Raw genomic sequence first — 16,127 nt, 5'->3', positions numbered from 1 at the left:
TAAATGCCTGTTCGGTACAAGTCAAATCTGCACTCGGGGATTCGAGTTATTATTTTTTTTTTTTAGTTATTTATTTCAATTAATTAATGGTATACAAATAACATTAATAGGTTTTTTAAATAGATCTTCTTATCAGCATCAGTCCTCGCGGCAAAAATGTGTCCAATTGATAACTTAATAAGGCAAAAGTAAAAGAAAACTTTTTTAATGGGACTGAAGTTAATGTGTGATATATGGATATGCACTTTAAAGAATACGAAATACTGAAAATCTTTGAAATATAATCGAAAATGAAATATTGAAATTATATAGTTTGTGTTAATATTTCATATAAAATAAGCTAAAAACTCTTTAAAATAGCTTTATGTAACGCTACACAACATTTTTTAATTTCATGATTTTTGGTCAAGGTATCGACTATGTAATGGCTTCTCTGTCCTAGAACTTATCGTTTTTCAAATGCAAATGTGTTTTTTGTACATTAACGCGGATACTTGGCCACAGAAATGTATTTTCTTCATGACAAACGCTTTTTGCGCTGACTTTGAAGTTATGAGTTTTGGCTTTGAACGCTAACACGCCATGACAACATTTTTTGATATGTTTTTCAAGGACGTGGGTTCAGCCGGGCTCAGCCTGTTTTTTATTTTTTTGAAATTTTGCCTTTTTAGGGCGAAGATCATTTTTTTTAATGATTTTTGTTAATTTTCTCGTTTAGAGTTAAACTTGATGATCTGAAATTATTTGTTTCCTCCAATTTTATAAAATATCGAAATTTTCCATAATTTGTATACATTTCGCACCATATCTCCAAAACCGTTAATTTTTTCCTAATGTTTTCTTACGGAAAAATATTCGTATTGGAATGTAATACACAACTCTTCAGAACATGTCATTGATGTAAAATGCCTTTATCACGTTGTTTTCAGTATATTTCTCAACGACCATTTAATAAAGAAGTCAATAATGTGGTGAAATCCGAAATACGAGAATAAACTGCTGGTGTGAACTGTGTTTGAAATACGTATTGTAAAAGATATGATGCAAAATACCGCTGAAACCATAGACTAATAAATTCATAGCCAAAGAGAGTTGTAGTGTGCTTCTTTTTTGTAGGTGTCGCCGGTATGCACAGTGCCTGATCTTTTCACACAATGTTTTGGGGTAAATTACAATATTTTGTTGAATTTGTTTATATGAGGATGTAGATCTGGCCAAAGATTATCCATATTTTGTCTTTTATCAGAATAAATAGTTTAAAATCTATAGTAACTTTAAATAAAACTACTAACACCTACTAACGCCATCTACCAATTTTCGAAAATTTCGAAGATAAATGCTGAGAGCAAATAAATGTCTATGAATTTATTAGTCTATGGCTGAAACAACATGAAGTAAGCATTTTAGAGTTTCAGAATGTTCTGAAGAATTGCTGAGAACTTTATTTGGAATATTTTTGCAAGAGGTTACTTGGTTCAACTCCCAATAGTTTAGCTGATACTGACTAGAATCTCAGAAATTATGTAAAAGTTTCTATATTTTTTCGATTTTGATGCACTAGATGGAGTTTTTCTTATGTTGTCTGTTAAAATATAAGTTCTACTAGGGCTACAATATTGCCAAAGACAGCATGGCCAAATTCCTAATCGTTTCTGAGATAATGGTCAGATTAATGCAAGAAATTGCAGTTTTAGCCCGGTTTAGATGAGGCCATAAAATCCGAAATGGACCTGACAGGACAAACCCCTAGTATGGTTTTTGTAGTCTCAATATATACTTTCAAAAAATGCTTACTAGAAGTTGTTTGCATTTTCAGTGTTGCACAGTGCAATTAAACAAAATATGTGTGTGTATACGTGTGTGTTTGCACTCGAAATGTTTAAAAATGTTGCATAGCGTTATGGAACATTAAGGCTAAACTAGCTTCTATCCTTGCTAGCCGTAAGAACACACATCCCTCTCTCTCTCGCTAACAATTTTGACAATTAAGAGAAACCACGTACAACTAAAATTTATCTCTCTCTCTCACTTCAAGAATCATTGACAAGGCATTCATTTGATAAGACTTCTCAGCTATAGCCGCCAGCTATATGTACAATTATTTTACTTATAGCCAATAACGGATTGCAGTTGGAATTGGTCTTTAACAGTGTGAACAACATATATCGGAATACTCAAAGTTATTGTATTTGTTGTTGGCCCTTAGCTTTGCACAATATATTGATAAAGGTGAATAATTGATAAAACAAACAATAACCAACAAATAAGGCACAACAGCAACAACAACAAGAATGTATTTGCTTAAGGGAATCAGAACATATGGGTGTCTGGGGATTATCGTTATATTTGCATTGATGACCCCCCCAGGTGTAGTAGGTCAAGGAGGTGGAGAAGTTGGTAAGTTGCAATTTGTTTTGTCATAAAGTGAAATTAATTGTTGTGTTCTTTTGAATAATTATCTTACAGATCCTACAGATCCTCCAGCTCCACCTATAAAATGTCGTCAATGCAATTCCAGCACTGATGCAAATTGTCTGGATAATACAAAAATGGACGATGTAAAGGAGTGTGCGGTTGGTACTACTAAATGTTTTATTAGCAATGGTAAGTAGTGTCCGCTGTCAAAAACTCATCAATTTCACAAACTTTGTTATCAAAAGTTATTTACCAAAATTTATTAGCTGTTATCGGTATTAGATTCTTTTGGGTTAAGGTGAAAACATTAGGGGTGTGGGATGGCAGTGGGGTATCATATCACTGTCACATACATACATACGTACATGTCAACAACCAAACAAAGAGATGTCCAGATTAGCTTTCTATGGCATTGTTCTTAACTCAACCATTGTATTACTTACTTATTTAGTTGACCCTCTGCAGAACATTTGTCCTATAAGCCGACCTAAGAAAAGATTTCCATTCATCTCTATTTTTATACACTCAGCATTTATGCTAACGAGGGAATATACATTTTCAAAATGTGCCTCATCGAAATAATGGTTTTAGACCCCAAGTATGTTTGGACGAAATCCGTTTCATGGAGCGCACGATAACACTCCTTCAGGTACCTCCCCCACAATAGTTCGAAAATGTTCGGAAAACTAGTGCGCACGATAGTTCTTGAAGGGAGAACCCGATTTGATCCATACTTTTCACATCGTGAAATTTCTACCAGACATAGGTTCCAATATGGAAGCTATCGATCCACTCCTTTGGGTACCTCCCATACAAAATTTCTGAAAAGTGTAGTTTAGGACCTGCTCTCGAATTGCGTTGGTTTTTGTTGTAAAAACTTGTATTCGCTGCCCCCTTACGACGGTACAAGTTTTATCAGGGGGAAGTCCATACTTTCTGAGAAAATAGCCCGAAAGGTGTCAAAATCCCCTATGGCAACATGTGTAGTAGTTGGAGCGCACGATAAATCTGATATATGCCGATTCGGTCTTATATTTGACCATCGTAATATTTTGTCCGAACTTAGTTTAAGTCCGAAGATGAGCCATATCGGTCCATTCCTTTAGGTACCTCCCCCACAAAAGTTCGAAAATGTTCGGAAATTTTGGGCGCACAATAACTCCGGAAGGCAGTAACGGATTTGGTCCATATTTTGCACATCGTAATGTTTCTACGAGACATAGATCAGGTTCGAATATGGTCTATATATCTCAACGCCTTTAGGTACATCCCACACAAAATTTGGGAAAAATGTAGTTTAAGGCCTGCTATCGAATTACCTTTATCTTTGCTGTAACAACTTGTATTCGCTGTACCCATTACGACGGTGCAAGTCTTTTCAGGGGCAAGTCCATAATTCCTGAGAAAATATTCCGAAAACTGTAAAAATCTCTATGGCACCATGCGTACGATAACCCCCGAACGGATTAGCAGATTCTGTCCAAAATTTGGACTTCGTAATATTTTGTCCAAACTAAGTTAAATTTTGAAGATAGGCACTATCGGTGCGCACTTTCCGGTACTCCCCCCCAAAATGGTCGATATCGGCCTTCTCCTTAGGGTACCTCCCCCGCAGAAGTTCAACATTTTTGTTTAATTGAAGTTTAGGATCTTTTAGAGGATCCTTTGGAAAATTATACCGATGCTATTCCTTGTGATCCTGTTTAAGCTTTATTATGTTTTTCGTCCATGCTTCCTGACACCGTGGCCCAAAACCTACAAGTTATACCAAATGAAATGACTGTTGGGCACAATATGCATGGAAAGGAATCCACTTCCAAAATGGACTATATCGATCCATTCTTCCAGTACATCCTCCGCAACACTTTTGGGCTTCAAACCAAATATATTTTTTGTCGTTTGTTTTCAAAAAGAGCCACAAAATCTGCATAGCCAGCATTAGATTCGATATTGTCAATAGATGAAAGTTTCAATTCACATAGGCTGAGGGTATGTCTCTGTTGGCAAAGCCGACTAATAATTTTTTTACTGTTTACCTTGCTTTTCCAATTTGGAATACCGTGTTTTTCGATCTCGTCTTCCACTTGTTTGCACCATCGAAGTCTTGGACTTTCAGTTCTGCGTGTAGCGCCATAAGCCCTTTTAGTAAGTACATAATCGCTCATTCTTATGACATTGCCTTGGCAACACATCCGGCCCCGGTGACTTATAAGGCTGAAAGCTGTCGATAGTCCAATGAAGTCTTGAGCGGCTAGTTAGTCTGTCTAATTCGAGTTCGTTTGTCACTTGCTGTCCCCGGGCCACCAGTCCCGGTTCCGTTTGGGGACCAACTGGTAGTAGTCTTATGGTTACGAGGTCGTACCAGAGACTTAATTCTGGGACCACGGGTACCAGTTGCCCTTAGACCTAATGGCCTAGTTTGGTAGTTGGTGTCGGCCCCCTTGTGGAAGTATCGTGGTGGCTGTGGTTGCACCCAAATCGCGGGGAGAGTCTTCGGCTTGAATATGGAGTTGCATTAACAACCAACTGTCTGAGCCATAGAAAGACAGGAGCTTTGGACAGTGCTCCGCACTAAACCAAGGTGGTGAACAGGGCCAAACACTTGAACACAATTGGTACCTCACTATGGTGCAAGGGGCGTTGGTTGGTCGCCTGTAATCAACCCGGTGCTGAGAACACCGTGGGGTTGAGCCGTCAAGGCAGGTACCCACGCTAATCATCAGCACACACACCTGTCACATGCTGTCCACCATCAAAATCCGCCCAACCGGGAAAGTGAAACTCTGATAGCAGATCCGGAGTCTCTAAACCAATCATTTGACTTAGCCTTCCTGATTTTACTCGTATAAGTACCTATTGAAATTGCCTTTGTACACCTCTCAATCCGTACTTAGTTTTGTCTTACTAACTTTAATGTAGGATTTCCTAGCTCAGTTACGAAGATAGGCTAATTGTTTACTCCATCAAACCGGTTGGGATTTTTTCCCCGTATACGTGATTGGACAGGAGTCCTCATAGCACGTCAGGAGAATTTTGATGAAGGCATCCAAAGCTCTATTGATGTCCCCGACTATGTGAAAGCTATTGCTTCCACATAGCTTTGAAACCGTCAGAGATTCGAATTTACCCCAGTCTGTTCTCCTGGAATTTCTATGGCGGATTTGTGTTACTCCAAGAATAGAGATCTGGAATAGTATCATTTTGTGATCCGAGAAAGAACACTATTCGGATATCCTCCAACTCGTTATATCGGAGTCGTCCATATTTGGTTAGGATTATTTATATCAATTACTTCCCCCCTTAGCCTATTTTGAAAAGTTGGGGTGTTATTCCTGTTACATATTCTTAAAGGAGTCCTCATAACACGTCAGGAGAGTTTTGGTAAGGGCATTCACAGCTCTATTGACGTCCCCGACTGTGTGAAAGCTATTGCTTTCACGTAGCTTTGAAGAAGTCAGAGGTTCGAATTTACCCCAGTCCGTTCTACTGGGATTTCCATGGGAGAAAGAACACTTTTCGGATTCCCTCCAACTCTATATATGGGAGTCGTTCATATTTGGTTAGGATTATTCATATCAATTACTTCCCTCCTTAGTCTATTTTGAAAAGCTGGGGTGTTATCCCTGTTACATAGTCTTAAATTATTCTTTAAAATAAAATTGAATGCGTACTCACCCCTGACATGTGTGTCACTGCTTCCCCAGTGAAAGTGATGGACATTGACATTACATCCACAAATGACCCACCATATGCTTCTCAGTTCATCCATCAGCTCCTGCGTGACCTTGCCTGGCGGTTAGGGATCCTCATATGGCATGTAGATCGAAGACAGTATCAAGGGTCTGCTCCGGCCACCTTCCATCTGTTCTGTGGTGGTGTTGCCTCCACTGTAATATGAGGTGGAAGGAATAACCTTAACTTCTTTTTAGCTACTATACATGTTCTCAACTTGTCCCCATTCGAGTGGGCGAACACAGTCTTGCTCCTTAGTCCGCTATTTTTGTACAAATAAGGTTCCTAGATTAGGGCAATGTCGATGCAGAGTGTAGAAAGGAATTGTAGTAGTTCAGCAGCAGCTTTGCAATGATGCAGATTTATCGGCACAAAGCAAAGCATTTGCTGTTTCCTACTACTGCTTTGGTGGTATCCGGAAGCATAATCTTCCCAACCAAAAGTAAAGCAACCCCCTTTTAAAAAGTCCTATCCCGACTTGTCGGTAGCAAATTTGATTACCAGTCCGTCATTCTTCTTCAAGAAAATCCTCCACTTCCCCATTTGAAGACCGACGTTCAATTTCTCAACAAACTTCAATATTCGTCCTAGTTCCATTGAAGGCAGAGGGACCCATACAGAAGTCGTCATCATCCCAGATGGTATCTAATCCAAAGGTACAACTGCCAGATTGCTGCCTTCCCAAAGCGAACCAATGTGTTTTACTGTTTGAACAAGAAAATCTACCGATTCCCTGTACTCACATCTAATCACCTTGACTCCCTTGTAAAGAACAGCCACACATTATTCTGGTCAACCACGTCCGAGATGAGGATATCCCTAAGACGACCTTCCACTAGCAATCGATGACAGTAGATGATGCGACCATTGGGGTCAGCCCTGTCGATGATCGCCAGCCGAATTTCATCCGTGACAACCTGTCAAGCAGTATTGTCATCTTACTTCGGGTTAGACGAGCAGGGAGTCAGCAAAGCACTATGCTTCGGTTTACCCGTGCTCGCCTTCACTTCTGTACAAGTGATGTCGTAGGACACACCGTTCGGACTCGGCTGTAAAAGTAGGTGCCCCATTAATATGAGAGATGTCTCCCTTGCCCTTTCGGGAATGTTTTGGGAACGTATGTATGTATGTCACATTAATCTGTCCCCCCTCCGAAATAATATAATCATCAACTACGATAATATTCTTTGTTGCAATAACCCCAAAATTGTCAATGCCTCGGCAATCTAGAACATGCATTTCCTTTGTGTTTTTGTTTTTAATTGGAATTCTGCATTCGTGCTGTTGTTTTTGGTGAAAACAATAAGGCTCCAATCTTATCAATTGACCAATATTCATCCATTGTTTTTTTTTACCACACCTTCTCCCCTTTCCACCCTTAGTCGGTAAAGTACACGCCAAAGAAATATGGATAGCCATTGTCGCTGTCTGTCTTTCAATCAGTCAATATTTACTTTCATATCTCATTGTTTATGATCGTCGCTTTGAACCCAGATAAGATGTGAAAATTATCATGAAATTCCAACGGCCGATTATTGATTCATTTCGAATTTCGAAAAATGTCATTAAAATTAAGAATACTATGACGGATGCGTAATATAGTCTCAAACAATCGAGGAGGATTGAATATTTTAAAAAAAAAAATAATTAAAAACTTAAAAATGGTTGTGATCTTTAGCTGCTTATGAGTCAGCCACTTGTCGGCTAGTCGATTATTGAAAATACCATTCAATGTATTGGTTACCATCCCACAAAGATAACCTATTGAAAGATAACACGTTAAGTTGGTCAACAAAACTTGAGAATATAGACTAAACGTTAACGGCTGACTAACAAATTTATTAGTTATTTAATGATGTTGCCAGATTGAATTTATAGTTTGTTATAGTCAAACCGCGATAGAATGAATTCGTGTGATGATATTCTAATAGAAGTATCGTTTCTTTCAGAAAGGATCTTCCCAAAGCATCTGTAGAAGCACCATTTCTTTCAGAGAGAGCCTTCCCAAAGCATCTGTAGAAGCACCATTTCTTTCAGAGAGCGCCTTCCCAAAGCATCTGTAGAAGCACCATTTCTTTCAGAGAGAGCCTTCCCAAAGCATCTGTAGAAGCACCATTTCTTTCAGAGAGAGCCTTCCCAAAGGGTCTATAGTATCACCCTTTGTTACAGAAAAGGTCTATAGAAGCACCCTTTATTTCTGAAAGGGTCTATAGAAGCACCCTTTATTTCGGAAAGGGTCTATATAAGCACCCTTTACTTCTGAAAGGGTCTATAGAAGCACCCTTTATTTCTGAAAGGGTCTATAGAAGCCCCCTTTATTTCTGAAAGAGTCTATAGAAGCCCCCTTTATTTCTGAAAGGGTCTATAGAAGCACCCTTTATTTCTGAAAGGGTCTATAGAAGCACCCTTTATTTCTGAAAGGGTCTATAGAAGCACCCTTTATTTCGGAAAGGGTCTATAGAAGCACCCTTTATTTCGGAAAGGGTCTATAGAAGCACCCTTTATTTCGGAAAGGGTCTATAGAAGCACCCTTTACTTCTGAAAGGGTCTATAGAAGCGCCCTTTTTTCCGAAAGGGTCTATAGAAGCACCCTTTGTTTCAGAAAGGGTCTATGAGAGCACCCTTTATTTCAGAAAGGGCCTAGAGAACAACCTTTGATTCAGACAGGGTCTATATATGCACCTTTTGTTTCAGAAAGGGTCTATAGATGTACCCTTTGTTTCACACAGAGCCTATACAAGCACCCTTTGTTTCAGAAAAGGTCTATAGAAGCACCCCTTGCTTCAGAATGGGTCTATAGAAGCACTAAGAAAGGTCTATAGAAGCGTCCTTTGTTCGGAAAGGATATATAGAAGCACCCTTTGTTTCAGAAAGGGTCTATGGGAGCACCCTTTGTTTCAGAAAGGGCCTAGAGAAGCACCCTTTGTTTCAGACAGGGTCTATAGAAGCACCGTTTGTTTCAGAAAGGGCCTAGAGAACAACCTTTGTTTCAGACAGGGCCTATAGAAGCACCGTTTGTTTCAGAAAGGGTCTATAGAAGCACCCTTTGTTTCAAAAAGGGTATCTTTGTTTCAGAAAAGGTCTATAGTAGCACCCTTTGTTTCAGACAGAATCTAAAGAGGAACCCTTTGTTTCAGACAGAATCTAAAGAGGAACCCTTTGTTTCAGACAGAATCTAAAGAGGAACCCTTTGTTTCAGACAGAATCTAAAGAGGAACCCTTTGTTTCAGACAGAATCTAAAGAGGAACCCTTTGTTTCAGACAGAATCTAAAGAGGAACCCTTTGTTTCAGACAGAATCTAAAGAGGAACCCTTTGTTTCAGAAAGGTTCTATAGAAGCACCCTTTGTTTCAGAAAGGTTCTATAGAAGCACCCTTTGTTTCAGAAAGGGTCTATAGAAGCACCCTTTGTTTCAGAAAGGTTCTATAGAAGCACCCTTTGTTTCAGAAAGGGTCTAAAAGAGCACCGTTTGTTTCAGACAGGGTCTATAGAAGCACCCTTTGTTTCAGAAAGGTTCTATAGAAGCACCCTTTGTTTCAGAAAGGTTCTATAGAAGCACCCTTTGTTTCAGAAAGGTTCTATAGAAGCACCCTTTGTTTCAGAAAGGTTCTATAGAAGCACCCTTTGTTTCAGAAAGGTTCTATAGAAGCACCCTTTGTTTCAGAAAGGTTCTATAGAAGCACCCTTTGTTTCAGAAAGGTTCTATAGAAGCACCCTTTGTTTCAGAAAGGTTCTATAGAAGCACCCTTTGTTTCAGAAAGGTTCTATAGAAGCACCCTTTGTTTCAGAAAGGTTCTATAGAAGCACCCTTTGTTTCAGAAAGGTTCTATAGAAGCACCCTTTGTTTCAGAAAGGTTCTATAGAAGCACCCTTTGTTTCAGAAAGGTTCTATAGAAGCACCCTTTGTTTCAGAAAGGTTCTATAGAAGCACCCTTTGTTTCAGAAAGGTTCTATAGAAGCACCCTTTGTTTCAGAAAGGTCCTATAGAAGCACCCTTTGTTTCAGATAGGGTCTATAAAAGCACCCTTTGTTTCAGAAAAAAAGAAGCACTCTTTGTTTCAGAAAGGGTTTATAGAAGCACCCTTTGTTACAGACAGGGCCTACAGAAACACCCTTTGTTTCAGAAAGGGTCTTAAGGAGCACCGTTTGTTTCAGAAAGGGTTTATAGAAGCACCCTTTGTTACAGACAGGGCCTACAGAAACACCCTTTGTTTCAGAAAGGGTCTTAAGGAGCACCGTTTGTTTCAGAAAGGGTTTATAAAAGCACCCTTTGTTTCAGACAGGGTCTACAGAAGCACACTTTGTTTCAGAAAGGGTCTATACGAGCACCGTTTGTTTCAGACAGGGTCTATAGAAGCACCCTTTGTTTCAGGAAGGGTCTATAGAAGCACCCTTGGTTTTCAGAAAGGGTCTATAGAAGCACCCTTTGCTTCAGAAAGGGTCTATAGGAGCACCCTTTGTTTCAGGAAGGGCCTATAGGAGCACCCTTTGTTTCAGACAGAGCCTATAGAAGCACCCTTTGTTTCAGACAGGGTCTAGAGAAGCATCCTTTGTTTTAGACAAGGTGTAGAGAAGCATCCTTTCTTTGAGTAAGGGTCTATAGAAGCACCCAAACTCGCGATTTATAACATAGTAGCTGTAATACAGTGTATCAATCCATCCATCATTTTTCCTCTATGACAGCAGTATCGACCTTGTACTCTGCTAGTGCGTAAACTACACTTTCTCTACAAAGAGTCCGAACGTTCCAGGCGCAGATTTGCAGATTATAGTCCTAAACAAGTAAGAAAAGCGTTAAATTCGGCCGGGGCGAACTTTTTATACCCTCCACCACAAATTTCAGCCATTTCGGTGGATTAATGTGACCACAACCTTCAAAAAACCGAACTCCGGAAGGTACCGTTCTATGGGGGCTATATGATGGCGTGGACCTATACCTAAAAATTTCTGGGGGAAAGTTTTATAAGCCTAAAGAAGACTAAATACCAAATTTCAGCCATCTCGGTGTGATAATGAGGCTAAAACCTTTAAAATATCGAAAATCGGGAGATATCGTATTATGGGGGTTATATCAACACGTGGACCTATATAAAAATTTTATGGTAGAAATGTTTCTTAGGCTCTGGAAACACAAATACAAAGTTACAACCAATTCTTTGGTTAAGTGGGTCTAATACATTCAAAATATATTAAAATGACGCGTACTTTATAAGGGGCCTTATGTGGGGGCTATACCAAAACGTGGACCTATATAACCCAACTTTGGTAGGAATATTTTCTGTCCTCTGAAGACACAAAGTACCAAATTACAACCAATTCCGCGGTCAAATGGGTCTAATACGTTCAAAATATATTAAAATGACGCGTACTTTATATGGAGCCTTATATGGGGGCTATACCAAAACGTGGACCTATATAACCCAACTTTGGTAGGAATGTTTTTTGGCCTCTGGAGACACAAAGTACCAAATTACAACCAATTCGGTGGTCAAATGGGTCAAATACATTCAAAATATACTAAAATGACGCGTACTTTATATGGGGCCTTATATGGGGCCTATACCAAAACGTGGACCTATATAACCCAACTTTGGTAGGAATGTTTTTTGGCTCCTGGAGACACAAAGTACCAAATTACAACCAATTCGGTGGTAAAATGGGACAAATATTTTAAAAATTCCTTAAAACGACGACGCGTCACGCGTCATTTTGTATGGGGGCTATACGAAAGCGTGGACCTACATAGCCCGCTTTCAATACCAAAAGTCCTACGTACATATAATATATTTTCCCAAAGTTTCATCAACCTACGTCAATCCGTTCGGACGCTAGAGTGATTTCCACAGACGGACAGACGGACAGACGGACAGACGGACAGACGGACAGACGGACAGACGGACGGACATGGCTATATCGATGTAGAATTGCACGCTGATCAAGAATATATATACTTTGTGGGGTCTACAATGATTATTTCGAGTAGTTACAAACGTAGTGACAAACTTAATATACCCCCATCCTATGGTGGAGGGTATAAAAACGTTTGTGGGGTCACAAATCGTATTCGGCATGTAAAATCAGTGTCCATCTGAGATGAAATAGGGACCAATTTGTATTGGTATTGGTTCTTTGCTTTGCCATGCTAAAGCCGGGCCGCAAGTTGGTATCTTCCCTACGTCACCCGCAACAATTTTTCATTTAATATTAATATTTGTGTTTTTTTTTTTTTTTTGCTTTTTTCAGATGGAGGAGTTATAACCCGTGGATGTTATAAAGATAATGAGCCATGTGATCCCAGTAAATGTAAAACCTGTGATAAAGATGGTTGTAATGATCACAATATATGCAAGAAGTGTACCACTGAGGATGCTGATTGCTCGCAAACTGATGCTACTGCTGCGAAATACAATGACATTTGTGACGCCTACGACACCCAATGTTTTGTCAATGTCAAGGATAAAAAAGTTGAAAGACGTTGTGCCGGGGCCGATGATCAATGCAGTAATGAAACCACCTGTAAGAAAAGTACCGGATTCAATAGTAACGCTGGTTACTTCCCAACCAAACGTGTACACTGTTACCAGTGTGCCGTTAACGATTGCAGCGATGTAAGTAGCAACAATGTTCCGTCCAAGCCTTGCCTTAATTATGTCGATAATGATGAATGCTATATGACCGCCGAAAGTGCAACTGCCGTTACACGTGGCTGTAAATCGGATGATTCATCCAAATGTAGCAGTGGCACGGAACAGGGTTGCCTTACCTGCAACACGGATAACTGCAATAATGCCTTGTATGAGAAACAGCAAAAACTCAAATGTATTCAATGTCAAGGTAGCGATTGTTTTAAGGAACAACCTGCCACGGAGGCTAAAGATTGTGAAAAGAAAATCTTATATTCCGATACGGAAGCTTGCTATACGCTACTAGCCAACAGTAGCATACAACGTAATTGTCTACACAATGATGCTGCCATCAAGGAGGAATGTGAGAAGGCAGGAGAATCCTGTAAGGTGTGCAGCAACGAAGATGGTTGCAATAGAAGTGCCGAAAGTTCGAATTTTACGTGCATTGTATGTCGCAGCGATGAGAACAAGGATTGTTGGAATGATGCCTCCAAGGTGACTGGAAAAACATGTAGAACAGCTGATAGTTCTCCCGAAGAAGGTTGTTTCCATGGCATTTGGAGTAAGTAGAATAAGAAGAAAAATTAATTTGTGTTTTAAAGATGAAACAAATTATTTATATTTCTGCCCCCTTTCACCCCTAGATGGCATTGCTATACGTGGTTGTTATATTGATGCCGATGCCAAAACTAAGGCCACCTGCGCTGATGCCAGCAATAAACAATGCAATCTGTGCCACACTGCAAATTGTAACATCGGGCAATCATCATCTGGTGCCCAAAGTCTCAGTGTATTTGTTGGACTTCTTGTTGTAATGCTTTCCGTCGTTTGGTATACGAATTAAGCGGTGATGCGATGCTGTTAAAATTTATTTACAAAAAAAACGAACATACATACATATACATGCTTATCTTACATGTTTTACAACCAGCACACTAACAAATAAACATACATATTTAGAATTACTTACTTCGTTGGCCCTCTACAGAACATTTGTCCTATAAGCCGAACTAAGAAAAAAATCATTAATCTCTACTTGTTGCTTCTATAGACCTTTTCTGAAAAACAGGGTGATTCTATAGACCTTTTCTGAAGAGAAGGGTGTGTCTATCGACCTTTTCTGAAGCAAAGGGTGTTTCTATAGACCTCTTATGAAAGAAATGGTGCTTTTCTGAAGAAAAGGGTGCTTCTATATACATTTTCTGAACAAAATCGTGCTTCTATAAACTTTTCTGAAAGAGTGCTCCTATAAACTTTTTTTGAAGGCAAGGGTGCTTCTATAGACCTTCTCTAAAGGAAAGGGTGCTTCTGCAGACTTTTTCTGAAGGAAAGGGTGCTTCTATACACCTTTTTTGAAGGAATTGGTCCCTCTATAGACCTTTTCTGAAGGAAAGGGTGCATCTATAAACCTTTTCTGAAAAACAGGGTGATTCTATAGACCTTTTCTGAAGGAAAGGGTGCTTCTATAGATTTTTTCTGAACGAAAGGGTGCTTCTATACTCCTTTTCTGAAGGAAAGGGTGCTTCTATAGATTTTTTCTGAAGGAAAGGGTGCTTCTATAGATTTTTTCTGAAGGAAAGGGTGCTTTTATACTCCTTTTCTGAAGGAAAGGGTGCTTCTATAGTCCGTTCCTGAAAGAAAGGAAGCTTCTATGGACCTTTTCTGAAGGAAAGGGTGCTTCTATACTCCTTTTCTTAAGGAAAAGGTGCTTCTATACTCTTTTTCTGAAGGAAAGGGTGCATCTATAGACTTTTTCTGAAGGAAAGGGTGCCTCTATAGAACTTTTCTGAAGGAAAGGGTGCCTCTATAGAACTTTTCTGAAGGAAAGGGTGCCTCTATAGAACTTTTCTGAAGGAAAGGGTGTCTATATAGAACTTTTCTGAAGGAAAGGGTGCCTTTTCTGAAGGAATGGGTGCTTCTATAGACCTTTTATGAAGGAATGGGTGCTTCTATGGACCTTTTCTGAAGAAAAGGGTGCCTCTATATAACTTTTTTGAAGGAATGGGTGCTTCTATGGACCTTTTCTGAAGAAAAGGGTGCCTCTATATAACTTTTTTGAAGGAAAGGGGGCTTCTATAGACCTCTTCTGAAGGAGAGGGTGCTTCTATAGAATTTTTCTGAAGGAGAGGGTGCTTCTATAGAATTCTTCTGAATGAAAGGATGCTTCTATAGACCTTTTCTGAAGGAAAGGGTGCTTCTACAGACCTTTTCTGAAGGAAAGCGTGCTTCTATAGACCTTTTCTGAAGGAAAGGGTGCTTCTATAGACCTTTTCTGAAGGAAAGGGTGCTTCTGTAGACCTTTTCTGAAGAAGAGGGTGCTTTTATAGATTTTTTCTGAAGGAAAGGGTGCTTTTATAGATCATTTCTGAAGGAAAGGGTGTAGACCTTTTCTAAAGGAAATGGTGTAGACTTTTTCTGAATGAAAGGGTGCTTCTATATACCTTTTTTGAAGGATAGGGTGCTTCTACAGACCTTTTCTGAAAGAAAGGGTGATACTATAGACCTTTTCTGAAGGAAAGAGTGCTTCTGTGAACCTTTTCGGAAGGAAAGGGTGCTTCAATACGAGGGCTGTTCGGAAACTTCTTAGCCTATCAATGAAAGAGAATAGTTCGTTTTTCAAAAATATTTTTATTTTTCAATATAATCTCCTGAAACAATACACCTAGTCCAACGCTTTTCTAGCAATTCTATCCATTGATTAAAATAGTTTTCCTAAAGGTCTTCAAAATAGTGGTTTACAACCGAAATTGCATCTTCATTTGAGGTAAAACACTTGCCAGCAAGGAATTTTTTTAGATTTGGGAACAAGTAAAACTCACTAGGAGCTAAATCAGGAGAATAAGGTGGGTGGTCAAGCAACTCGTACTTTAATTCGTTGATTTTAGCCATTGTTAAAACACTCTTGTGCGCTGGTGCGTTGTCTTGATGAAAAATTATTTGTTTGTGTTGTAAGCCAGGACGTTTTTCTCAAATTTATACATTTAATTCATCCAAAAGGTTGCAATAGTACTCTGAATTTATTGTTTTACCCTTTTGCAGATAGTCAATCAATAAAATACCTTTGAAGTCCCAAAAAACCGTTGCCATAACCTTACCAGCCGATTGAATTGTTTTTGCCTTCTTTGGGGCACTTCCTCCAGCTTCAGTCAATTGTTTGGATTGTTCTTTTGTCTCTGGAGTATAGTGGTGGATCCATGTCTCATCAACAGTTATGAAACGACGCTTAAAATCCATTTTATTTCGCTTAAAACGATCCAAACAGGCTTGAGAAATGTTCATTCTTATGCGTTTTTGATCGACTGTTAACAAATTCGGCACCCATCTTGCAGAAAGCTTTTTCATCTGTAGTTCTTC

The 16,127-nt window shown here is 39.3% G+C and overlaps 1 protein-coding gene across 2 annotated transcripts in view; it reads left to right on the top strand.

Annotated features, from left to right (window-relative positions):
• The first annotated feature begins 2,075 nt into the window (after nucleotides 1-2,075).
• Nucleotides 2,076-16,127, top strand: part of LOC141394892 (uncharacterized) — a 29,686-nt gene continuing 15,634 nt past the window's right edge. The window contains exons 1-4 of one of the 2 annotated variants that reach the window (XM_073970036.1): nucleotides 2,076-2,397; nucleotides 2,467-2,604; nucleotides 12,391-13,335; nucleotides 13,418-13,738. In XM_073970036.1, coding sequence (XP_073826137.1) covers nucleotides 2,292-2,397; nucleotides 2,467-2,604; nucleotides 12,391-13,335; nucleotides 13,418-13,617 — 1,389 coding nt within the window. In that variant the 5' untranslated portion in view covers nucleotides 2,076-2,291 and the 3' untranslated portion in view covers nucleotides 13,618-13,738. Of the gene's footprint in view, nucleotides 2,398-2,466; nucleotides 2,605-12,390; nucleotides 13,336-13,417; nucleotides 13,739-16,127 lie in introns of those variants that run through there. The other variant, XM_073970035.1, reaches the window with a different exon arrangement.

Source organism: Musca autumnalis, unplaced genomic scaffold (genome assembly GCF_047663935.1).
Source record: "Musca autumnalis isolate F117 unplaced genomic scaffold, ASM4766393v1 scaffold_2, whole genome shotgun sequence".
Lineage (NCBI taxonomy): Eukaryota > Metazoa > Arthropoda > Insecta > Diptera > Muscidae > Musca > Musca autumnalis.
The sequence above is the reverse complement of the archived record's forward strand: the minus strand, read 5'-3'. Positions and strand labels throughout refer to the sequence as shown.